The sequence below is a fragment of the Monodon monoceros genome, unplaced genomic scaffold (genome assembly GCF_005190385.1).
Source record: "Monodon monoceros isolate NGI ecotype Baffin Bay Population unplaced genomic scaffold, NGI_Narwhal_1 Super_Scaffold_19, whole genome shotgun sequence".
Taxonomy (NCBI): domain Eukaryota; kingdom Metazoa; phylum Chordata; class Mammalia; order Artiodactyla; family Monodontidae; genus Monodon; species Monodon monoceros.
Genome location: NW_021703775.1, coordinates 68349720 through 68377339, shown reverse-complemented (window position 1 = coordinate 68377339; position 27620 = coordinate 68349720). Strand labels below are relative to the sequence as shown.

Sequence of the window (27620 nt, the reverse complement as noted above, 5' to 3'; positions counted from 1 at the left end):
CATTAAAAAATGTCGGCAGAATAAAAAAAAACCGCATAAATCAAGTCAAAAGCCAAAAATGGGAAACAGATCTGTGACACATATGACAAAGGGCCAGTTTCCTTAACCTACAAAGCACTCTTAGAAATTAGTATAAAAACGACCAGGAAGCAAAAAAAAAAAAGTGCAAAAGATCTGAATAGACAAGTTTACTGAAAAATATACAAACAGTCAATAAGCGTAGGAAGTTACTCTATAATAGTAGCCACTAAACAAATGTGGCTATTTAAGCTTAAATGAATTAAAATTAAATAAAATTCAAAATTCAGTTCCTTTGTCAAACTAGCCACATTTCAAGTGTTCAATGGCCACATGTGACTAGTGGCTTAGTGCACTGGACAGCACAGATATAGAACATTTCCATCAAGTTCTAATAAACAAAATAACAAAAGAAATGCTTTGTTAATATATCAAAATGGCAAAGACTGATAGATTTCTTGGATAACAGAGAAAAGTGGGAAGAAACAAGAACCTTCAAAATTTTGGAGGGGAATATAAACTGCCACTAACTCAAGTTCACAAACTCTTTCTCTTAACTATTCCATTCACACAAATGTACATACACATACGCCCAGATATATATACTGAAGTATCTGTTACAAAAGGGAAAAAAAAACTATAAATGACTATTTTAAATGATGGTACATCTAAAAACAATGGAATATTAAGAAATCATTAAGAAGAATGAAACAGATACATAAGTAGTGGCATTAAAAGGCATTCTTGACATTCATAAAGAATGCAAATTGAAGAATTGTATATAAAATACAGATAGGTATACATGTTTATACATATTTCTACATACAAGTTTAAAAAGTACAGAAAGCTGTATTCAGACTATCAACTATAACTATAGTTAATTTGTTTGGTAACTAAATTATTTTCAATATTTGTGTATGCAGACTTTCACTTAATCCCTATTTTCAGTATAGTGACTCATTCAAGACTAAATCTCTACATACTGCTGTTCTATTTTTTTTTAAATAACGAGCCTATATAACTGTAACAGTAAGTCAATTTAAACACTATTGTTTTTAAGTCATATCTAAAGAGTTCTAAAACTAAGTATATTCAATAACCTTTTAAAAAACACTAAAACATGATAAATCAAACTGTACTAAAAATACTAAATTGCACAATACTACAATACTATAAACTATGAGGATGGCCTCTATGAGATATGGGAAGAAAGAAAACAGAACTAGAGGGGCATTCAGAGGCTCTTGTAAAAAGGACAAAGATAGCAGGTTTTAACAAACCTTACTGATCAGTTCCCTGTAGTTATATCTTCCACACACAGTGGCCTCCTCCCAGACAGCTTTTGTAGTGAAAATATAATGCCCTTTCACCAACAGCAAAATTGTACAGCCTTTTAAAAGTAGATTTTGTGGATGAGGAAACAGCAAGGACTTCTGCAAATCTGACATCATTTTCTCAGCTCCTGTCATAATTCTAGGAGATGCAGCAGCAGCACCTCTCACAGAAATATGTGTTAAAAAAAGATTTTTTTTCCCTTCCTTTTCCTTAATTTCTGGGCTTTCAAGACAGGATCATGAGAACAGGACAGAAGGAAAGATGAACCGAAAATAATACAAAATTCTACAGCAAAACACAGGGGGAACTTTACTTCAACATTAAGGCAAGAATGAAAATCGCTCAAGCAAAGAATGTTACATCAAATCACTGAGCACAAACAGACTTGCAGACAGCAATTTCATAAATGTATCTCTTATAATTTTATGTCAGTTATACCTCAATAAAGCTGAAATTAAAAATAATGTAGGGGGCTTCCCTGGTGGCACAGTGGTTGGGAGTCCGCCTGCCGATGCAGGGGACACGGGTTCGTGCCCCGGTCCGGGAGGATCCCACGTGCCACGGAGCGGCTGGGCCCGTGAGCCATGGCCGCTGAGCCTGTGCGTCCGGAGCCTGTGCTCTGCAACGGGAGAGGCCACAACAGTGAGAGGCCCATGTACCACAAAAAAAAAAAAAAAAAATTAATAATAATAATAAGGTAGGGGCTCCCCTGGTGGCGCAGTGGTTAAGAGTCTGCCTGCCAATGCAGGGGACATGGGTTCAATCCCTGGTCCAGGAAGATCCCACATGCTGCTGAGCAACTAAGCCTGTGCGCCACAAATACTGAGCTTGTGCTCTTGAACCTGTGAGCCACAACTACTGAGCCCACGTGCCACAACTACTGAAGCCCACGCGCCTAGAGCCCATGCTCCACAACAAAAGAAGTCACCCCAATGAGAAGTCCTCACACCACAACGAAGAGTAGCCTCCACTCGCCGAAACTAGAGAAAGCCCGTGGGCAGCAACGAAGACCCAATGCAGCCAAAAATAAATAAATAAACAAACAACATTACAAAAGAATAGATTTCTTTAATATGTTTTTCCAAGATGCAAACTCTCTCCTGAAGATTCTAATATAAATATAATACAAATACAGACATACAAGGACTCTGGCCTAGTCAATATAGATCCAAGAAGATATTACCAGGCCCGGCCATACTCCTAGCAGAAGAAAATTACTCATGGTAAAGATTAAGAGTACTGAAAATTTCTAAGTTAATACGTCTGTTTTTTCCAAAGTGTATTTTCAGATGTTTTTCTTTCTAATCATTACATATATTTTATCATTTTACTTTTAAGTAATTCTTTTCTGTTTTCAATACTTCCTCCATAAAATAATTAGCATATGAGTTACTCCTTTAATAGAAACTTTCTATTTTCCAACTTATTCCCTAAAGTTAAATGACTTTAGGTAAATAACATAAATAAAAACCTATGTGCTTTCAAAATAGTATTAACCACTAAGTAAAGTCTACATAGAAATACAAACATAAAAACAAACCACTTTTTCTTCAGTCTACAAATCACATGCTAAAGATCTGCTGTGCTCCTCATCTCTAACACCCATACTTCACTTATACTTTGACCACTTCCCTCCCCAAAGATACGCAAAGGTACCTCTAGTGCAATCTCTAAGGTCTGCCTCTCTGCCTTTTGCATCTGCAATCACAACAAACTTGTCCTAAAAGAACATTTTTCCCTTTTAATGCTGCCCTAGTTGTGGTGGGTGACAAGAGAAAAATCAAAAAGAAAATGGTATCATCATTATACCATTATATATACTATTATATACTATGTATATATACTATGTATACACACTGTATACTATATATACATAGTATATATACTATGATTATACTATTTCGAAAGCTCTGCTTTGCAAAAACAGCTAAATTCCTCAGGGATGTCACCAAATGTTTACATGATACAATGTTTTGTTTTGTTTTTTTAAAAAGAATGAGCAGAACTTTGAACATAGTTCTAAAGTCAATGTAATGGTTCTCAATATCTCAGGCTTACTACAAATTTTTCTATTTAAATTGCACCAAACACTATGCTACAGATCTCTCATCCAAATCACTTCATCACCACCATCACTGGCACCTTTAAAATTTAAAACATGTAATGGGAGTTCCCTGGTGGCCTAGTGGTTAGGATTCCAGGATTTCACTGCCATGGCCCGGGTTCAGTTCCTGGTTGGGAAACTGAGATCCTGCACGCCATGGGGCATGGCCAAAAATAAAAAAAAATAATGATAATAAAATGTAAAACATGTAAGACTGTTAATTAAATACTTGAATAATGCTTTTTATAACTAGTGTATTTATATGAAACAAATATAAGATCAGTAGGGACACAATCCAGTGTAGTGAATGTGAATGAGCATTCAAGTTCAGTTGAATCTCAACCCCATTATTTCTCTGTCTGGTGTCCTTAGTTATTGGAAGTCTACACTTTACAAGTCTACACTCTACATTTAATCAGCCTTTTGGCATAATTTTATAATAATTATGAATCTTATTTTGCTTTTTCAGATTGTTCATAGCAATCATATCAATTTGTATAGCTCTCTCACATACACACAACACCCCAAATCGTGTATGTATATATACATATATATTATTGAATGAATAATTTTATTTATCTGTTGCTATATCATTGGTCAGGAATACAACCCCATTTTAATAATGCTCCCTAAAACAGGATAGCTCTACAATGCAGGTACCAAGAACACAATGAAATAAGAAGCAGATACTGCCTATATTCAGTAAATAATTTTAATATATCCTTTCTGAAACTGTTACTAGAACATTTGACTTTAATGCCTACGAAATAAGTTTAAGACTTACTTCTCCTGGTCCTCTTGATCTTATAAATATACACAGTTTCCTAATGTAGGTCAAAGTTAAACTTTCCATTTGTCAAACCACTAATTTTCTGATCTCATTATTATGCATCTGAAAATATTAAAAGATTTACTTTTGTCTATCCCTTTCACATTTACTTCTACCTATTCCTCCTACAAACAGCAACCTTTTCAACACTGAGGTTTACTTTAATCCTTCATTTTATAGATGGTAAAACAAACAAAAAAGAGTAGAGTGTTCCAGAATGGCCATCATCAAAAAATCTACAAACAATAAATGCTGGAGAGGGTGTGGAGAAAAGGGAACCCTCTTGCACTGTTGGTGGGAATGTAAATTGATACAGCCACTACGGAGAATAAGTCTAGAGGTTCCTTAAAAAACTAAAAATAGAACTACCATATGACCCAGCAATCCCACTACTGGGCATATACCCTGGGAAAACCATAATTCAAAAAGAGTCATGTACCATAATGTTCATTGCAGCTCTATTTACAATAGCCAGGACATGCAAGCAACCTAAGTGTCCATTGACAGATGAATGGATAAAGATGTGGCACATATATACAATGGAATATTACTCAGCCACAAAAAGAAACGAAATTGAGTTATTTGTAGTGAGGTGGATGGACCTAGAGTCTGTCATACAGAGTGAAGTAAGTCATAAAGAGAAAAACAAATACCGTATGCTAACACATATATATGGAAACTAAAAAAAAAAAAGTGGTTCTCATGAACCTAGGGGCAGGACAGGAATAAAGACTCAGACATAGAGAATGGACTTGAGGATATGGGGAGGGGGAAGGGGAAGCTGGGACGAAGTGAGAGAGTAGCATTGACAGATATACACTACCAAATGTAAAATAGATAGCTAGTGGGAAGCAGCTGCATAGAACAGGGAGATCAGCTCTGTGCTTTGTGACCTCCTAGAGGGGTGGGATAGACAGAGTGGGAGGCAGGTGCAAGAGGGAGGGGATATGCAGATATATGTATACATATAGCTAATTCACTTTGTTATACAGCAGAAATTAACACAACATTGTAAAGCGATTATACTCCAATAAAGATGTTAAGAAAAAAAGAAAGAAAAAAAAGAATAGTGTTTTCTAGATTTCGGCTACTAGAAAAAAGAAAAAAAGTTTTAGTGTCACCATTCTCTTTCTAAAATTCATTTTGATTTAGACTGAAGTCTTATACATTTGCCAGAATCAAATAAAAATACCAAGCCACTAATATACTAATCCCTTCAGAACTCAGAGCTCTATTGATTAAACTAGTCTTTACATCTTTTAAGTACTTCCACATAACTAGTTAAGGCTTGAAATGTTTATTATAAATGAGCAAATATACTAATTTATTATAGGAAAATCTAAACAGTAGATGCAAATTTTTCCTGTCACAATCTCTCAATGATTATTTTATCCAAAGAGATAATTCAAAAAGCACTCATGACATTCTAGAGACTTAAAATTAATTAACATAATTAGAGTTGGGATCTGCTTACCTGTAAATAAAATTTACCATCCTTCCTTAAATAAAAGAGGTCCTGAGGTAGTATTGATCAAGTAGAACAAAGTAAAATAGTCTTCTGTGAAGGACCAATTTCCCCACCACCCAAAAAAACTATTTCTAGAGTTTTTTCTTTGGAGAGAAACGACCAGCAGTCACAATTATGAAGATATATGGTTAAGTGAAGACACCCAACAAATAAAATGTGCTTTTATTTATTCACTTTCTTTCACAGTTCCAACTAAAGCACATACAAATTGAAGACTCATCAACCCCCTAACACAAAACATTTACAAAACAAATGCACAAGGTTTACAAAACAAATGTGTAAGGCTGAATAAACAATAGGACCCAGATTGGGGGAAATAAACAAAAATGACTGGACGGTAATATACCAAACGTTAACAGAGCTCTGAGAAGTGAAATACATTATTTATTTCCTTCTTTATACTAAAATTTTATAATTTTCCACAAGTTTTCCCACAGTGAACATTTATTACTTTTCAGAAAACTCCCCTTTAAAAAATAAAACACAACACATAATAAAGGTTCATTTAGAAGGGCTCTCCATGTTGAATAAGTATTACTGACATGATTCACCATTAAAGATAATGCCTCCAGTCCTTCTCACTTCCCAACACTAAAATGCTGTTTTATATCCTATTACTTTTCTGCTGCAACCTTACTTTTCCAAACCTTTCATTTCCACATAGTGGACGCTTTTAACTTTTTCATAAAACATAACTTCTCATTCATCCTCAATACTCTATTTTTTAAAACCTACCTCTAAATTTCGTTACAATAAATTTAGAAGGAAAAAAAAAAGATGGTTTTATCCACTAATTACAACTTCGTGAGGCCACCATCACTTTAGCTACGGAAAAGTCAAGGCCGGGTAAACTACAGGTCCCACCATGCATTGCTGCCTTGTTCAGAGTAGGTCTCTACGGAAACAGAAAAAAAAAATTCTACAAGTCCCACCTGTTACTTCGTTTCTAAACACCTCCTGCACTTTCAGCTCCAACAACAAACGTAAAACAAGAGCCTCGTGACCTCCGGCCTGAGCCGGGAGCCCAGACAGGCAAGGGGCCCGGGGTCAGGCGGCGTGTCTGCTATAGCGGGTCAATTCTACCCAGCTCCAGCGCTCCCCTCTTCTTTCCGGGGCTGGGAACACGCACAAGCCTTCTCCCATCTGCATCCAATGGGGGCTCTTCAGCCACACAAGGGAGAACCACCGGTTACTGTGCAAGCCCAAGAAACTTCCCCATGCCGGGGCGGGGGCTACCACAGAGTGGGGGCGAGAGCGTCGTGACCCCGAGAGGCAGCTTCAAAACACCAAGAGGACTCGTCGCAGACGCAGGGAGAAGCCACAGCCCCGCGGTGACCCTCTTCCGCCGAGCGCCTCCATTCCCACAGGGACCACAAACCCGACACTAACCTCCGCCCTCACAGCGCGGTTTTGTGCCCCCTCAGCCGGGTCGCAGGGCCACTGACCTCCCTTCCCCTGCAACCGGCGGGCGGCGAGGGAACGAAATCCTCCCAGCCTTCCCGTCCGCTCCCTCCTCCTTACCGTCTTGGCGGCCTCCGCCCAGGTCCTGCCCTTCTTCCTACGGCCCTTTTCCCTCATGTCGGGTCTTGAACTGACTGGGAGGCTCCCGTGTCCGGGCTGCGGCCGCCCTCCCTGCCTGCTCTGCCCTGCGCTGTTTTTCCCGCGGTGCCGGGAAAGATGGGAGAAAGGGGAAGTCAGGCCGGAGGAGCACCCAAGCAGAGGAAGCGGCGGGGGTGGTGCGCGGGGGGCGGTCTATGGGGCGGCCGGTCCTCCTGCTGCCGTTACCACTGCTACCGCCGCTGCCATATTGGGTCCTTACTGTACAGGCAGCCGCTACGGTCATGTGACCGCTCCCGCGCGGCCGTCACTACTGTACGCAGCCGGCCGCGCGAACGAGCGCGCGCGCGCCCCAGCCTCCCGCGCGGGGATGCAGGGAGAACGAGCCGGCCAGCCGCCGCGCCTGGCCACTCCCCCGCCCTCCGCGCTCCGCCTCGCTTAGAGAGCATGCGCATCGGGGAGGTCCGACGCTACGCTGCGTCGGGCGTCTTGCGCTCTTGCCTACAGCGAAAACCTGCCTGCGGAAGCGGAACTTGATACGGCCCGGAAGGTTTATTGAGTGGATTTTGACCGCGTGTGGGGCGCCGCGGTGGCTGTAGAGACGGGGACCCTCGCAACTATCACTTTCAATAAGCCTCGAACTTTCATTTTTTATTTGTCCACGTTCATTTTTAGGAAGGTTATCTTTTTGAAGATTTACAACAATTTTCGTCCACTTTTTTTACCCCATTTGATAGATGAAGCAATTTGAGATTGAGTGACGCCAAACTCACGAGTCTAGAATATGGTGAAGCCAAAAATCAAACTACAAGCTCAGAGTCCTTTCCGTCTCTCCAGAATGCCTCTCAGTCTTAGGTGACCTTTATTTTACGGCCACCAGTAACAACATTCACGCTTTTACATGTGAATGTCTCATCAAGGACACAAATGATGTCTTTTTTATCTTGGTGAGCTCGCTTCCTGGCACAGTGCCTGTACATATCAGGCGCCCAGTAAATATTTGCTGAATGATTCAGCTGTATCTGTGGTCAGAAACAATTATTTGTAGTGTCCATAACAGCCTCCTGAAAGATCCAGAATGTGGCATCTTCCGTCGCATTTGCATGTCTTTATACTTAAAAAAGTAAGGAATGTGTAGTAACGCCTACTAATCTCCCAAATCCACCTGCTTCCAGAAGCTGCTTCCGATCTACTAACTTACTATTTTCTAAAATAGGACTGAGAGTTGAGCTGTTTAGTGGGAGAAAAGACCGTTGAGAACAATACTTAACTTGGAGTCCATGGATAGGTTTCAGAAGTTTATGAACCCCCTAAAATTATGGGCAATATTTTGTGTGTTAGTTGTGCATTTTCTGAGAAGAGGATTCATAACTTTTCCTCAAGTTTTAAAAGGGGTCTGTTACACGCACACAAAGTCTTAATAGAGAGTTTGAGAGGCATCTAGATACTTCCTTATTTTTCTCCTTCAGTCATTAACCAGACAGCCCCATATCAGCAATTCATAATAGATATTTTTTCACAAATTCCTTTAGTAACTCATGGCACTATCCATAACATGCAAGGTATGCACCATCTCACTCTAAAGCGTAGGTCAATAGTCAGTTCAAGAAGCACCTCTCCTTTCCCAGCTGTTGACTGGGACTTGCCATCTAGCCCTGTTGCCTGGGCACTTTACCTCAGCTTGTTTTCAAATCCTGCTAGGACAGATATTCCCACTGTCCTTACTTTGCTTTTCTGGAGCTCCATTCCCAGATTTTAATTTCAAGGGTAGGGACTGTGGTATTGCAGTTCCTACTTTTTAATCTTCCACAGATCTGAATGGTTATTATTATCATTATTATTATTAAATTATATATAATTCCCCAGAGAGTATTTTTGTCCCAATGTGTATTGATTCAATTTGTTATGCCTATTTGCATCTCTCATATCATTCCCACTCTAGCTCTGGACTTCCCTAAATGTCCTGTCTCTACTCCCACCATACTCAAACCCACTCTTCAAAGGATGCCAGATTGTTCTTCTTAAAACCCAACCCTCCCCCATTACTACACCCTCCAAAATTCCTAATAAAGTCAAATTTCTTAGCCCTACTTCTGCTTTTGTCTTTTCATTTGACTTATAATATTGATTCATACATCATATAAAAATTAGTGGCCACCAGTTGCAGTCCCACCCTGTCTCCCTTCAGCCCCTGATTTACCTATAAATTTGCTAATCCTAACCTTCTCCTTACTATAGGCTAATCCTTCCTTCAGTACACTGCATACCATACTGTATACAGGAGCCCAGGCTTCTCACCATCTTTGGAATGTTAGTTCATAAAATACGCCTTTTTAAAAAAAATTTTCTGGCTCTGACTCCCCTCCACCATCTTCTACAAACCTACTCAAGATCCTTCCAGATTAAATAAAGAAATTTCTTTACCCTACCACCTTACCCTACCAAATTATTTTTCTTTCTCTTCTTCACCCATAAATATCTTGAAAGCGTGGCCTACGCTCACAGTCTCCACCTCCACAGCTTCCACCCACTCTTCTGCCCTTCTAAGTGTAACAATACTCTCCTCTACATTAAAAAATAGAGGTCTTGGGGGTTTCCCTGGTGGCGCAGTGGTTGAGAGTCCGCCTGCCGATGCAGGGGACACGGGTTCGTGCCCCGGTCCGGGAAGATCCCACATGCCACAGAGCGGCTGGGCCCCTGAGCCATGACTGCTAAGCCTGCACATCCGGAGCCTGTGCTCCGCAGCAGGAGAGGCCACAACAGTGAGAGGTCCACGTACCGCTAAATAAATAAATAAATAAATATAAAATAGAGGTCTGACTCTTGGGTGGTAAAGTGAATGACCTGATTTTACAAACTTTAGCTTAGGGTACTACAGAAGTCCGGAGCCTGTGCTCCGCAACGGGAGAGGCCACAACAGTGAGAGGCCCGCGTACCACAAAAAAAAAAAAAAAATCACCCAGGTTATTTTCATATTTTGTTTATGACAAAATAGCATGTATAATGACAATTTTATATTTATTTTAAGCATAGACATATATATCTTTTAATGAAAATGGAATTATGTATGCTGCTTAATCATATTTTTATGCTTAAAATATATCACAGACTGTATTTCCATTTTAATAAATATGGACCTAGAAGGACTGGAGATACGGTAATACAATACCTGGTATTTCCATGTGGAGGAAATGCCCTAGAGTAACCATCTGGCCTCTTGCTCTCTTTTTTTTAAGATTTTATTTTTTTTTTGATGTGGGCCATTTTTAAAGTCTTTATTGGATTTGTTACAATATTGGTTCTGCTTTATGCTTTTTGCTTTTTTGGTCCCAAGGCATGTGGGATCCTAGCTCCCCGACCAGGGATTGAACCCATAGCCCCCTGCATTGGAAGGTGAAATCTTAACCACTGGACCACCAGGGAAGTCCCTTGCTCTATCTCTTACTCATTCCCTAGTCTGAAGAGGCATGAGGTGCCTGTATACTTGGGGAGTGACAGCCATTGATCCACATTTCTTGATTGATGTAGCTAATCTATTGAAAGGCTATAAAGAATTCACTCCCATTGCTTTCCTGCCTGTCCTGGACCGTTATGAGGCACTGTATCTGATTGAGTATGTCTTCTCTGCATAGCTAAACTTTCACTAAGATGAGGTATCCTAAGGTCTAGACTTGGGGAAATTGGGGACAGGAAGTGCTAGCAAGCCCATTTGGCCCTCACATCTAAGCTGTTTTATCTACAACAGTTTTATCATTATGAAGGAGATATTTTTATCCCCATCTTATTACCTCCTCTATGTATCTTTCAATTTTTTGCCAAACTTGGGTAGATTAACAACCTCAAACTCCAACATACAGCATAATATTAAAGAGCTACATATAATTCTATTGTTTGGATTATGTATGATAATTTTAACCAATCTCCTCCAGTTAACATTTCCTTTAATTAACATTTCAGTGCTATTATAAATAATACTGAGATAAATACTCTTGCTACTCATTCATGGAAAGCGATCTAAGAAATATTAAAGTGAAAAAGGCAAGGTATAGAATCATATGCATGGTATGGTCCCATTTGATGAAAAAAAGGGAGGGGATAAAATAAATATTATTTTTGGTTACCAAAGGATGACTGCAGACCACCACAAAATCAATCAATTGCCAAGTGTGGTGAAGAAGTACACACTTTTTTAAAAAAACACTGCTGGCATGACATTGAGCCCCAGTAGAGATAGAGCTCCTGACCATGCAGCCAGAAAACTGTCTACTATGAGCTTGATTCTGTCAGTCACCTCTACCAAATCATGTCAGATGGGTCCAATAGCAACTCACCGTAGGATGGAAGTGTTCCATCTGGGACTGGGCACAAGCAGGCTGGAGAGCATAAGTAAGCTACACAAATCAGGGGGTCCAGGTCACCAAGTCACACAGTACTACTGCACTGACACCTCTCCTTCAGCTCACACTGTGGCTGCATGGGAGGTTTCCTTGTGACCAGCTGACAAAGGAGGAGAAAACCAAGCTCGGTTCGTGGATGGGTCAGCTTGGTATGTAGGAGCAAGATGAAAATGGACCTCAGCTGCAGGACAGTCTACTCAAGTACTCTTGAAAGATAGTAGTGAGGGAAAATCTTCCCAATGGGCAAAGCTTCTGGAAGTGTACTGGATTATGTACTTTGTGTGGAAAGAGAAAGGACCCAAGGTCAAAATATAAACAGATTCATAGTCAATGGAGAATAGCTTGCCCCATGGGAAGCAATCTAAAATGTATTGAGGGGCTTCCCTGGTGGCGCAGTGGTTAAGAATCCGCGTGCCAATGCAGGGGACACAGGTTCGAGCCCTGGTCCAAGAAGATCCCACATGCCGCGGAGCAACTAAGCCCCTGTGCCACACTACTGAGCCTGCGCTCTAGAGCCCACGAGCCATAACTACTGAAGCCTGCACGCCTAGAGCCCGTGCTCCACAAGAGAAGCCACCGCAATGAGAAGCCCACTCACTGCAACGAAGAGTAGCCCCTGCTTGCTGCAACTAGAGAAACCCCACGCGCAGCAATGAAGACCCAATGCAGCCAAAAATAAAAAACTAAAATAATTTTTTTAACTATAAAACAATAAAATGTATTGAATCGAATTGCTTTTATCCCACGGGAAGAAGCACACTATAGTGCCTCTTGCTAAAAAGAATGAATATGAATAGACAATTCACAAAAGAAGAAATTCAATTAGATAATAAACAATATCTAGCTCATGAGTATCAGTGAAATCCAAATTAAAACATGATTTTAATTTAAAACTTAAGAGTTCATTTAAGAATCCTGATTAAACACACTTGTGTAAAAATTAACAAGTGTTACCAGGTGCTGGGAGTAGGGGAGAATGCGGACTTACTGTTTAATGGGTACAGAGTTTCAGTATGGGGTGATGAAAAAATTTCTGGAGATGGTTAGTGGTGATAGTTGCACAACAGTATGAATGTACTTAATGCCACTGAATTGTACCCTTAAAAATGACTAAAATGGTGGGAGGGAGGGAGATGCAAGAGGGAGGAATTATGGGGACATATGTATATGTATAACTGATTCACTTTGTTATAAAGCAGAAACTAACACACCATTGTAAAGCAATTATACTCCAATAAAGATGTTAAAAAAAATGACTAAAACGGAAAATTTTGGGTCATTTTACTATAATTTAAAACTTATTTTAAAAAATGGGAATTCCTTGGCAGTCCAGTGGTTAGGATTCCATGCTTTCACTGCCGAGGACCCAGGTTCAATCTCTGGTCAGGGAACTAAGATCCTGAAAGCCGCACGGCGTGGCCCCCCCCACCAAAAAAAAATTAACAGGTGTTCTATATACCAGTAATAACTGATAGAAAGTTTGAAAACCTCCATTCCCAATAGCTACAAAAGAGTGTATGTGTATACGCATACAGTTGACCCTTGAACAATGCGGGGGTTAGGGTCACCAACCTCCCCAAGAAGTGCTATCTCTGCCTCAAAAACAAAGGAATGGATAAGTATGACTCACCCAAGGGCAGGAAGCTGAAACAGTTTGGATAGAATCAGGACTCAAACACTAGTTCTTTTGATTCCACTTATTATGATCTCTAATCAAACACAAATTTTCCCCACGCTTAGTTAAAGATCTATAAAATAAAAACACAGGTATTATATTTATTGAAAAAATCCACATATAAGTGGACCCATGTGTACATATTTTATACACTTATACCAAAAGTTAGGACTAATGTGAAGAAAAAATGTCTTGACTGTTCATAACCTATATAAAGTAAACAACTCATTTCTGAGAGAACTAAAATAAGACTCTTAGTAAATAAATATATAAACCATGATCTTAGATAAGAAGGCTATTCTAAATGCTCTTTAATTCCAAATAATATCTTAGGGAGATTTATTTGGCTATATTTTGACTAAATAATGTTAAAGTTCATCTCAAACAATAAGTTAAAATTAACCAATACAATTTTTTTTAAAAGAAGAGTAATGTGGGAAGATTTGTCTCACAGATTTTAAAACATATTTTTGAGGACTAATAATCTTGTTTAAAACAAAAAGAAAAAATAATCAAAACTAGAGAAACTGGTTCCAAAATTGACAGAGATTAGTGAACAAAATACCGTAGATAATTTAGAAACAAGCTTTAGTATAAACAGAACTTAGTATATAATAAAAGTGACATCATCAGTGAGGAAATGAAGTTTTATGCAGTAAATGATGTTGGCATAATTTATGTATAACCATTTAGAAAAAAATAGAGCATATTCCTCTTCCATTTTTTTTTTTCAGGGAGGGTAAACCAGAGTCTGGGTGTCTGTGGCCCCTATCTTTGCCTCCTTACATATGTTTAAATATATATTATGAGGAAAAAAAAAAAGTAAAAAGGGAGTTCTCTGGTGGCCTAGTGGGTAGGATTCCAGGCTTTCACTGCCATGGTCCAGGTTCAATCCCTGGTCGGGGTACTAAGATCCCGCAAGCTGTGCAGTACCGCCAAAAAAAAAAAAAAGCAAATATATGTTATGTGTATATAAATATAAATATATATCCTTGTTGTTGATCAGACTAGGGTCCAAATGGTCAATATCTTCTGAGAGCACCTTTGCTGGAAAGTGGCATCCATCATGATGACCAGGGACCACATGTCAGGCCCCTTAGGGATAGAGATGATATTTTCAACATCTTTTATGAAGCAGGCATTGGCAAAAATGTCCCTAGAACAGTTTTGTAAAGAATCAACTCTTTTTCATGAAGTTCTTATTGGAAATCTTATCATTGTTAAGAAAGATGGCACTAGCTTTATACATCTGTAGGAACTCATCATTGGCCAGGAAGTCAGAGCCTTTGACTTTCCACTCTCTGGCAGGATGAAATAAGGGAAAAATCATTCTGGTTTCACCTCCTTGCTCACAGAATGGTCCATTAATGCAAGAAGTCAAGACTGGCAATTCTCAAGCCCAGTTCCTCAGGTTTTCATAGTTCTAGCTGTTGATCCCTGCTATCCTATCCTCTGTATCCACATGACCTGGATTCTTGACTGTCTTCTCAAGGTAGACAATAATGCTATCTATTATACATTGGACAGAATCCTGGACATTGAACCCCCAGTTCACATAATCTTTAACTACCTCATCAGGGAACATCCCTGCTGGAGAGCCAAGTCTGTCTAATGCAAGGCTCACTTTCTATCCAGTTTTCCCAACACCATTTGTTTAAGAGACTATCCTTTCCCCAGTATATATTCCTAGCTCCTTTGTCAGAAATTAATTGACCATATATGTATGGGCTTATTTCTGGGCTCTGTATTCTGTTCCATTGATCTATGTGTCTGTTATTATGCTGAAACCATGCTATTTTGTTCGCTATCTCTTTGAAATCTAGTCTGAAAGCCTTCATCTTTGTTCTTTTCAAAATTGTGTTGGCCATTCAGGGTCTTTTGTGGTTCCATTCAAATTTTAAGATTGTTTTTTCTATTTCTGTGAAAAATGCCATTGAAATTTTGATAGGGATTGCATCGATTTTGTAGATCCCTTTGGGAAGCATGGACATTTTAACAACATTAATCCTTCCAATCTATAAACACAGAGTATCTTTCCATTTATTTGTGTCTTCTTCAATTTCTTTCATCAATGTCTTATAGTTTTCAGTGTACAGATCTTTCACCTCCTTGGTTAAATTTATTCCTAAGTTTTTATTCTTTTTGACATTATTGGAAATGAGATAGTTTTCTTAATTTCTCTTTCTGACAGTTCATTGTTGGTGTTTAAAAATGCAACAGATTTTTGTATATTGATTCTGTACCCTGCATCTTTACTGAATTTGTCTATTAGCTCTAATAGTTTTTTGGTGGAGTCTTTAGGTTTTTCTATATGTAAAATCATGTCATGTGCAAATAGTGACAGTTTTACTTCTGCCTTTCCAATCTGGATGTCTTTCATTTCTTTTTCTTCCTAATTGCTGTGTCAGGACTCCCAGTATTATGTTGAATGAAAACGGCAAGAGTGGCACCCTTATCTTGTTCCTATTCTTAGAAGAAAAGCTTTCAGCTTTCCACCATTGAGTATGATGTTAGCTGTGGGCTTGTCAAATATGGCCTTTATTATATTGAGGTACATCCCCTCTATACCCAGTTTGTTGACACTTTTAATCTTGAAAGGACGTTGAATTTTGTCCAATGATTTTTCTGCATCTATTGAAATGATCATATGATCTTTATCCTTCATTTTGTTCATGTGTTGTATCACATTGATTTGTGGGTATTGAACCACCCTTGCATCCTTAGAATAAATCCCACTTGATCATGGTATATGATCCTTTTAATGTACTGTGGAATTGGTTTACTAATACGTTGTTGAGGATTTTTGCATCTGTATTCATCAGAGATACTGGTCTGTAATTTTCTTTCCTTGTAGTGTCCTTGTGTGGTTTAGGTATCAGAGTAATACTGGCCTCATAAAATGACTTTGGAAGTGTTTCCTCCTCTTCCATTTGCTGGAAGAGTTTGAGAAGGATTGGTATTCATTCTTCTTTACATGTTTGGTAGAATTCACCAGTGAAGGCTTCTGGTCCTGGACTTTTCTTTGTTGGTAGATCTTTGATTACTGATTCAATCTCCTTACTAGTAATCAGTCTGTTCAGATTTCTATTTCTTCATGATTCAGTCTTGGTGGGTTATATGCTTATAGGAATTTACTCATTTCTTCTAGGATGTCCAAAGTGTTGGCATGTAATTATTCATAGGTGTCTCTTATGATTCTTTTTATTTCTGAGGTATCAATTGTAATGTCTCCTGTTTCATTTGTAATTTTATTTATTTTAGTCCTCTTTCTTTTCTCTTGGTTAGTCTAGCTAAAGTTTTGCGTATGTTGTTTATCTTTTAAAAAACTGTTCTTAGTTTCATTGATCTTTTCTAGTGTCTCTATTTCATTCATTTCTGCTCTGATCTTTGTTATTTTCTCCCTTCTAATTTTGAGCTTAGTTTGTTCTTCCTTTTCTATTTCCTTGATGTGTAAAGTTAGGTTGTCTATTTGAGAGCTTTCTTTTTTCTTATTGTAGGAGTTTACTATAAACTCCCCTCTTGAAACTGCTTTTGCTGCATCCCAGAAGATTTTGTACATTGTATTTCCGTTTTCATTTGTCTCAAGGTATTTTTTTAAATTTCCCTTTCTATTTATTTGACCCACTGGTTGTTCAGGAGCATGCTGTTTAGTCTCAGCATAGTTGTGAATTTTCCAGTTTTCTTCCTATAACTGATTTCTAGTTTCATACCATTGTGGTTGGAAAAGATACTTGGTAGGATTTCAATCTTCTTGAATGTATTAAGACTTGTTTTATGGTTGAACATATAATCTATCCTGGAGAATGTTCCATGTGCACTTGAGAAGAATGTGTATTCTGCTGCTGTTAGATGGAATGTTCTGTAAATGTCTGTTAAGTCCATCTGGTTTAACACGTCGTTTAAGTCCAGTGTTTCCTTATTGATTTTCTGTCTGGATGATCTATCCATTGTTGAAAATGAGATTTTGAAGTCCTCTACTATTAGTGTAGTGTGGTATATTTCTCCCTTCAGATCTGTTAATATTTGCTTTATATATTTAGGTGCTCCTATGTTGAGTACACAAATATTTACAAATGTTATACTCTTGATAAATCAATCCCTTTATCATTATATAACAACCTTCTTTGTCTCTTGCTACAGTCTTTGGCTTAAAGTCTATTTTGTGTGATATAAGTATAGCTACCTCTGCTTTCTTTTGGCTTTCATTTGCATGGGATATCTTTTTCCATCCCTTCACTTTCAGTCTGTGTGCCTCTAAAGCTGAAGTGAGTCTCTTGTAAGCAGCATATAACTGGGTCTTGTTTTTTTTTTTTTTTGTGGTATGTGGGCCTCTCACTGTTGTGGCCTCTCCCGTTGCGGAACACAGGCTCCGGACGCGCAGGCTCAACGGCCATGGCTCACGGGCCCAGCCACTCCGCGGCATGTGGGATCTTCCCAGACCAGGGCACGAACCCACGTCCCCTGCATCGGCAGGTGGACTCTCAACCACTGTGCCACCAGGGAAGCCCTTGGGTCTTGTTTTTTAATCCATTCAGCTACTCTATATCTTTTGAACAGAGAAGGAAAAAAAAATATTTTTAAAATTACTTTTGCTTGTATGTTAAAAAGATACTCAGGGGACTTCCCTGGTGGTGCAGTGGTTAAGAATCTGCCTACCAATGCAGGGAACACAGGATCGAGCCCTGGGTGGAGAAGATCTCACATGCTGTGGAGCAACTAAGCCCGGGAGCCACAACTACTGAGCCTGAACTCTAGAGCTCGTGAGCCACAACTACTTAGTCCATGTGCCACAACTACTGAAGCCCATGTGTCTAGAGCCTGTGCTCCGCAACAAAAGAGGCCACCGCAATGAGAAGCCCACATACCACAACGAAGAGTAGCCCCCACTCGCCGCAACTAGAGAAAGCCCTTGCGCGGCAACGAAGACCCAACGCTGCCAAAAATAAATAAATAATTTTTTTTTTTTAAAGATACTCAGGTACTCCTTGTACTTCTGTTTTACGTTTCAATTTGGGTCTAGAGTAGGTAAATAATGTACATGGTAATCAGAATTCTTTACCAGTAACTTTTTTTTTAATTAATTAACTTATTTATTTTTATTTTTGGCTGTGTTGGGTCTTTGTTGCCATGCGTGGGCTTTCTCTAGTTGTGGCGAGTGGAGTCTACTCTTCGTTGTGGTGCATGGGCTTCTCATTGCAGTGGCTTCTCTTGTTGTGGAGCACGGGCTCTAGGCACGTGGGCTTCAGTAGCTGTGGCACACGGGCTAAGTAGTTGTGGCTCACGGGCTCTAGAGAGCAGGCTCAGTAGTTGTGGCACCTGGGCTTAGTTGCTCCATGGCATGTGGGATCTTCCTGGACCAGGGCTCAAACCCGTGTCCCCTGCATTGGCAGGTGGATTCTTAACCACTTCACCACAAGGGAAGCCCTACAATTAACTTTTAAAAATACCCCAGTTTGATAGAATTATCCAATTCTGTCTAATGATAATCTAAAGACAATTTTCTTTTTAAGAAACTTTTTCTTATAGCCTCACAGATAGTAGAACCAACATTAATTCTGGGGGGAAATAGTTGTTTTAAAAAGACAATATTAAATAAATAGTGTAGCATGAAGGCACCAGAGCACAAGTCTTCTGAAGCCCTTGTTAGCTCTACCCTAGACACAGACATCAGCCTTAATCAGTTTGCCATCTCAAACATGCTTGCCTTGGACTTCCCTGGTGGTGTAGTGGTTAAGAATCCGCCTGCCAATGCAGGGGACACGGGTTCGAGCCCTGGTCCGGGAAGATCCCACATGCCACGGAGCAGCTAAGCCCGTGCAACACAGCTACTGAGCCTGCACTCTAGAGCCCGCGAGCCACAACTACTGAGCCCGTGTGCCACAACTACTGAAGCCCATGCGCCTAGAGCCCGTGCTCCGCAACAAGAGAAGCCACCGCAATTAGAAGCCTGTGCACCGCAATGAAGAGTAGCCCCCGCTCGCCACAACTAGAGAAAGCCTGCACACAGCAATGAAGACCCAATGCAGCAAAAAATAAATAAATAAATAAAATAATTTTTAAAAAAAGAAAAAACATGCTCGCCTTGACTTAGGTCATGACCAGGAGGCAGGCTGTAGGTGGATCCTGTTCAAAGTCCTTGCCTCTGACTCTACATTGGTCAACAGCTGTGGCTGCACACAGAAAGAGGTGACAGACTCAGACTGACTGGGCTGGAATCCCCTCACCTGACTATCAGAAGTTGGGAGAGCCACTTCAACTTTTTAAGCCTCACTTCTCTCTACTAGGGTTATTATGAGGTCTGAATGAGGTAATAGATGTAAAGTGCTTAGAATAGCACCTAGTACATTGTAAGCCATCAATAAATGTTAGTTATTGTATCTTGTGTATTATACCTGACCAGAAAAGAGGACAAAAGTAGACTTTCTCAACTCTTCTTCCTTCCTGCAAAACTTTTATGTACCCAGCTGTTTCCATTTCTCTACTATGCAACAAGATTTAGCATACTTGGTGATTAGGACAGCAAGAGGAAAGGGAAGGAAAGGAATTGACTATTCAGTGTCTGCTGTATACCTGGCAATTTATATGAGGATATGAAGATTAAGGAATGTCTCAAGAAATATTTCTCTTAGGGACAAATATGACCTTGAAATATCAATCCAGTTCAACTTAAACAGATTAATTTAGTATCTTTCAACCATGAGCCAAACACTGAGGACCAGACATGAGTGCAAGATGGCAAAACAGGGAGGAAAAGGACTGTGTCTATCATGTTCATTATTATATTTTCAGTGTCTAGAATAGCACTTGTTATAGGAGATGCTCAACATAATTTTATTAAATTAAAAAGCAGATAAATAAATAAATAAGCAAGACACAGCCCCTACTCCCAAGAAGCTCATATTAAAGTAAAAAAGACCTATAAACAAATTAGATACCATACATTGTCATACATACAATCATAAACATATATGCAAAACCCTAAAGTGACATAGATGAAAAGGTAATAAACTCTATGGGGCTTAGGTCTGGGGAGGGTGTCCAGCAAGGACCCAAGGAGGAGCCCTTTAGAATGACAACCTGTGAAGAGAGTGGATGGGGCAGGGAGAGTAAATGAGATTAGAAGCAGGGAAACCAGTTAGGAGGGCTTTGTAACTGGTCTTCCAGGGGACATTACGTCCTCAGGTTCTAGATCAGGTTTCTTAACCTGGGGTCCAAGGGAGGGGTCCATTAGTTTAGACAAAATTACATCTTTATTTTCACTAAATTTAAACTGATTTGTCACCTATGACTTTGTCACGAACAGAAACCTCAGATATTTTCATATTATATTACAGAAATATTTTTATATTTATCATAACTTCACAATTTCAGTATTACTAGACCTGCCACTATATCTTGTTATGTGAGGCATTAACAGTGAAGCACCTATACCACCATATCACAAATTCATTTTTCTAATAAGCTGATCACTGGATTTCGATGTAATTTTTTTTTTTTTTTTTGTAATCGTATGTATTTTATTTACACATTAAAAGAGATTCTGAGGGCTTCCCTGGTGGCGCAGTGGTTGAGAGTCCGCCTGCTGATGCAGGGGATACGGATTCGTGCCCCGGTCCGGGAGGTTCCACATGCCGCGGAGCGGCTGGGCCCGTGAGCCTGCGCGTCCGGAGCCTGTGCTCCGCAACGGGAGAGGCCCCAACAGTGAGAGGCCCGCGTACCGCAAAAAAAAAAAAAAAAAGAGATTCTGAGAAGGGGTCCGTAGGCTTCAACAAACTGCCAAAGGAGTCCACAGTAAACAAACAAGCAAACACAAAAACAGGTGGTGGTTAAGAACCTCTACTCCAGAGTCAGATTAAGTGTATGAAACCCTAATTTCATCCCATAAGTGTGTGACTTCAGGCAATTAAAAAAACAAAAATCTTTCTTGGCCTCAGTTTTCTCATGTGGAAAATGGGTGTAATATTCATAGTATCTGTTTCATAAGTTTGTTGTAAAGATAAAATACACATAAAGAGCTCAGAATAATGCCAGGTATATAAACATTCAATAACTGATACTATAATAACCTGTCTAGATCTCAGTTTCTGAAGAAAATCCAGTGAATAATCCCTTAAATCTAGCATTCCTAGAGACTCTAGCCTATATATGAAGATTTCCCTGAATGGTGATTAAGGCAACAGCCAAAAGATTCCTCATTTCCTCCTCTTCCCCTCTTGTTTATAAGTCAATTTAAGGACCAATGAAGAGTCAATACAAGGTTTTCATTTCCTGCAAAAAAAAAAAAAAAAAGGCAACTTCCTGAAAATTAAGACTGATGTATAAACACAGATTTAGTTGATAGACCCCCATGGAAAATATCCTATTCCTTTCTCTAAAGCATAAATCTGGATGCTATTGAGAGGCATGAAGTAGCTCACTTGGTGGGCATGAAGGGAAGACCAGACCCTGTACTGAACTGCAGGTGGTCAGAGATTCAGAGATGCAGAAAGCAGGAAGGAAGGCAGAGGAATTGGAGGCCAGCCAGGAGCAAGCTGGGAATAACCAGGCTGTGCTGCTCCTTAGTTACCACGGGCTTTGTCCAGCCAGATGTCCTCAGCATCTCCTTGGTTTTCTGCCTGAGGAATTTGACTACTCATTCTGATGTTGTCTTAAATGCTGTCCACATTCATAAGTACTCCTCAGAGGTCAAATACATTTTTTAAAAAATAAATTTATTTACTTTTTATTTATTTTTGGCTGTGTTGGGTCTTTGTTGCTGCACGCAGGCTTTCTCTAGTTGTGGCGAGCGGGGTCTACTCTTAGGTGCAGTGCACGGGCTTCTCACTGCGGTGGCTTCTCTTGTTGTGGAGCACAGGCTCTAGGCGTGCGGACTTCAGTAGTTGTGGCACGCGGGCTCAGTAGTTGTGGTTCGCGGGCTCTAGAGCACAGCCTCGTATTTGTGGCACACGGGCTTAGCTGCTCTGCGGCATGTGGGATCTTCCTGGACCAGGGCTCGAACCCATGTCCCCTGCATTGGCAGGCAGACTCTTAACCACTCCACCACCAGGGAAGTCCTCAAATACATTTTAAAATGTTCATCCTAGCAAGAGAGATTTTTTACATAGATGGGGATACAGCCTGGACCTAAAAAGATTTAGGTTCAAGTCCCAACTTTGTCATTTACTACCTGAGTGAACTTAAGCAATTTGTTTAGATTGTCTAATCTTCAGTTTCCCCATCTACCAAATATTGGGATAGTTTACTCAATGAAAATTCATTTTGAGCCTATTATGTGACAGGCTCAGATCTGAATGTTGGGAATACAGAAGTAAACCAGGTAGGTAAGGCCCTACCTGGTAAGGCTATCAAGGAGCTTTATTCAAGTGGAGATAGGGGAGAAATAAATAGACAAGACAACATCAGATGTTGATAAATGTCTGGAAGACAATAAAACAAGTTGATGTGCAAGACAGCGGGAGCATTTTTAGATGACAAGGAAAGCCTCTCTGAGAATTTGACATTTGAGCTGAAACAAAAGACAAGAAAGACAAGAAGGAACTAGCCCTGTGAGGATGAGGGTGAGCATTCCAGTGTAAGGCAAGGGGGATTTCAAAGGCCCTAAGGCAGAGGAAAGGGTTTGGTGTATCAGTGGAATACAGAGAAGATCTAGAATGGAGTGAGATGGAGAGGAATCTGGGAAGAAGTGGGAGAGGTAGGCAAGACTGAGGAGGCAGAAGAGGATGTGGGAGATTTGAGGAGAGCAGAGAATGTGTGAAGTAGTTGTTTTGGAGAATGGGTGAGAGAACATGCTGGGGAAGTGGAGTAGGGTTGCTTGGCAGCATTGAAGACTCCTTTTGGGATGTGTGGTCATGAATTTAAACTAGAACTAACTGGCATAGTGGATGTTGTTCTGAGGATTAGATCAGATGAATGGCAGGTTTTGGTAGATGCTCAAAAATGTTGACTAGCTGTCATAAGAGGCAGAAAAAAAGAAGATGAGGAAAATGAAACAAGCTCATTTATTTTTGCAACCATTTGCAATTCATAGGAGCAGTAAATAATACACTGTGTATTCTGATCTTTGGTTTAAAACTAAGGTTTTTTTTTAAATAAATTTATTTATTTTTATTTATCTTTGGCTGCGTTGGATCTTTGTTGCTGAGTGCAGGCTTTCTCTAGTTGTGGCGAGCAGGGGCTACTCTTCTTTGTAAGACTCAGGTTTTCTTCTAAAATGAGTTTTTTTGCATTTGAATATTTTAACCCTGAGTGTTTTTGCATACCTAATACAAAGCACTGTAATTTTTGCTCTTGTGGCCTTAGTAAACTGGAAGTAAATCTCTTTGGTCAGTCTCTTGTAGAACCACTTCTTTATACTCCAAATACAGGAGCACAGCTTATCTTAATATATACACAAACTTTGCTTCCATCCTTTTGGGTGCTCAGACAAAAAAAAAAAAGATTTCTTTTGGTAACCTTCCAAAGGTGTTTTGAAATGTTAATTCACCCACATTTGGTACCTGGGAACAACTCTGCAGCCTAGGATATCACCTCTATTGCAACTTTGAATATAATCTCCCTTGCAACGCAGAAATGGAGGAAATCACACCTGAAATTTCCTGTAATTTCATCTCACCCAATGAGATCCTTTTTGACAAATCCTTTTTTAAAACTCCTTAAGGTTTAGAAGTTCTAATACAGGAAAAGCACTGATACTGATATGGGATATGGCAGAAATGCCAAATGAACTAGATTTGAACAGGACAGGATCTGGAGTCAGTGGGGGACCTCAGAGGCAGCATCTGGGAGACAGGTAGGTGTTGAGTGGTGAGAATGACAGCTGGGTTGGTAGGAGGCTAGTGAGGAGTCCGGCAAGGGATAATAAGTGAGCTTGCCTACTGGAAGGCAGAGAGCAACAGAGAGGAATTGGAGAGCAAATAAAAGGTGGGATTCTAGGCATGCAGTCTGACAGCAGGCTGTGAGAACTCGAGCTCTTAGACAGTCAGAGAAGTTGAAAAGAACAAGGTACGCTCCCAATCTCAGTCTTTGATAGCCCCAGCCCTATGTTCTGCAAATTCTTCCTCTAGCTGGTGGTGTCTCCCAGAAGCATCATCTACTCCAATGTTCTTGCTTCCTCAAAGAAACCTCCTGCTCCCCACCCCCCACCCCCATTCCACGTAATGTTTACAAGTTGGAGAAAAAGATTCTGAGGTTGTAACAAACACGGCTGGTCTCCCGTCATATCCACCCAACACTCAGTGTTCCTATAATTGCTGACAGTTTCTTCCTGCAAACATCTGGGACTCTGCCTGAGAGCTTTCCCTGATCACTGGAGCATGCTTGACTCAGGAGCAAGGCAGACCAGAAAAGCCAGGGTCTTAATGCCTCAGAGCAACCGCCAAACAATGATTGACCGGAGTTGGTATAGAAATACGTATTTCGGTTACCTATTGCTGTGTAATAAGCCACTCCAAAACCAGTCGTTTAAGACGACAGTGATTTGTTATTTCTCATGACTCTGTGGGTGGGCTGGGTAGTTCCTCTTCTAGTTCTGCCTGGGCTCGCTCATGTGGCTGCATTCAGCTGCAGAGTTAGCTGGGCTGAAAGGTCCGAGCTGGTATCACTTACGTGTCTTGCAGTTGGCACTGGCTGTTGGCTTGGGACACTTTGGTATTCCTCCACATGGCTTTTTTTCCTTTCCTGGGCTAGACCGCCTTCCTCATCCAGTGGCGATCTCTGCATATCAAGAGGGCAAAGGCCAAAGTTGCAAGGCGTCTCAAAGCCTAGGCTCTGAAGCTGGCCCAATATCACTTTTGCCATTTTTATTGGTCAAAGCAAGTCACAAGATCATCCCAGATTCAAGGGACAATGGCTAATAGACCATGGTATTCCTGGGAATAAGATAGATGGGGAGACAATAAGGATATTGCCTAACTTACATTAAAAAAAAAAAAAAAGACCAAGATTGAATGTGGTGGACACACAGACACACACTAGGGTGAGCCACCTCCCCCCATTAGTCGTATCTTGTATAATCTCCTGCCCTTGAAAACCTATGGCCTGCTTCTAGCCAATAGAGTATGGCAAAGGTGATAGGATTGTCACTTCTTTAATTAGGTTACATTATGAAAGACTTAGCCAACTGGACAAAGAGATCCTCCTGCTGGCCTTGAAGAAGCAAGCTGCTAAAAGGTGAACTGCCTATAAGAGAACGGACCTGTGCCAGAAGCAGCCCTCTTTGTCTTACTACTGCAAAGAACTGAGTTCAACCAACAACGATGTCGACTTGGAAGAGTACTCTAAGCTCCAGGAAGGAGCTCCATCAAGAAAAGAGTTCCAGAAGGGAACGTAGCGCATCTGACACCTTGGTTACAACCTTGTGAGACCTTGAGTGGAGGATCCAGCTAAGCCATGCCTAGACTTCTGACCCAGGGAAACTGTAAGATAATAGCATGGGGTTTGTTTTAAGCTTCTGAGTTTGTGGTAGTTTGTTAGGCAAGAATATGAAACTGGTACAAGTGAGTAGAAACCTGAGGTCAGCCACTAAGATGGAAAATCACAATCCCTTACACAGTTTCCAGACCTGAGCCTGTTCTCACACCTAGAGGCCATCAATTGAAGGAGATGCCAAGTCCCTTTGAGGAAGAACCCTAAAATGCTGCAGCAATACACTAGTGATTCCCTTAATCTTTCCACAAAAGGACTTATGGTCATTTACTAGAATAACTGAACAATGGGGGAAAGGGAATATCCAGATCTTTCAAAAGCTCTGAGTTCACACTGATACCAGGAGGCTCAAAACACCAGCATGGCCCCCTATTTGAGGATCTACTGGATTGGAGCACTTGGTTCTCAGGCAAAGGCTTGGTAACCAAAGACTCAGACTCCTCAAGGACGGACTTCAGATAGTCCTCAAGGATGGAAGGCAAGTAACTGAGACCAGCAAAATGTTGACTGAGGGTGAGGGGGGATCCAGAGTGAGGGGGAGAAGAGGGAGGTGATAAATAAAATAACAGTACAGCCGCAGGACAAGTGCGGTATAGGAACTGAGGCTGGTTCTATGAACTAGCCTCAATTTTTCTTTTCATGAAAAATTTTTCTTATTGAGCTATAATTGACATATAGCACTGTGTAAGTTTGAGGCGTACAATGTGTTGGTATGATATATTTGTATATTGCACTAGGATTACTACAGTAGTGTTGGCTAACATCTTCATCGGGTCACACAATTATCACTTCTTTTTGTACTGAGAACAATTAAGATTTAGTCTTAGTAATTTTGAAGTTTATAATACAGTATCATTGACTATAATCACTGTTGTACATTAAATTTCCAGAACTTATTTATCCACTAGCTGCAATGGCATACCTCTCTTTTCCCCAGTTTTATTGAGATATAACTGACACACAGCACTGCATAAGTTTAAGGTGTACAACATAATGATCTGACCTACATACATCATGAAACGATTACCACAATAGGTTTAATGAACGTCCATCATCTCTGGAATACCTGTTTTTAACAGATATTGCCAGATTTCATTCTACCAAAAATAAACAGAGTTCTACCGTCAAAGTATGAAAATACTCATTCCACATCCCCAAATCACTCTTTGTGGCTGCCACTTTTTAAAAAATTTTATCACTTTGATAGGTGCCACATATCTGTCAATTAATTACTTTTCATTTATACTATCCACACTTTATTTATTGTTTTACATCTTTACTGGATTATAATTGCTTTACAATGTTGTGTTAGTTTCTACTGTACAACAGAGTGAATCAGCTATATGTATACCTATATCCCCTCCCTCTTGAGCCTCCCTCCCAACCTTCCTGTCAATTAAATTTATTTTAGATATCGCTGCTGGCTACCACTTTAAAGTGTCCGTGACAAAATGGACTTAATGTGGGATATGAGTAGGTCAGGGTGGAACGAGGTGTGACGGTTGTGCTGCGCCCACGCCCTTGACCTCCCTCCCTCTGACGGCTGTTTCCTGCGGCACCTGCAACCCTGTGCCTCTAGGCTTTCTCTGGCCATAGGCGCGTGTTTAACCCACACTGGGGGCAGGGTGCAATTACCAGGCTGTTAATGTACTCAGCTCTCAAGCAATAACTGAAAGGAGTTGGTGTATAAATACCCCAGTTTCTTTGCTTCTCTGGGGGACAGCTCTGTAACAAATGCTGCACAATCCCCCCAG

General features: G+C 40.2%; 1 protein-coding gene across 1 annotated transcript in view; it reads right to left on the bottom strand.

The window, feature by feature from the left end:
- ASXL2 (ASXL transcriptional regulator 2) overlaps positions 1-7610 on the bottom strand; it is a 129865-nt gene extending 122255 nt beyond the window's left edge. Inside the window, exon 1 of the mRNA XM_029231659.1 lies at positions 7336-7610. Within this exon, the coding sequence (XP_029087492.1) occupies positions 7336-7392 (57 nt within the window). The 5' untranslated portion in view covers positions 7393-7610. The remainder of the gene's footprint in view (positions 1-7335) is intronic.
- Between the last annotated feature and the right edge of the window lie 20010 nt (positions 7611-27620).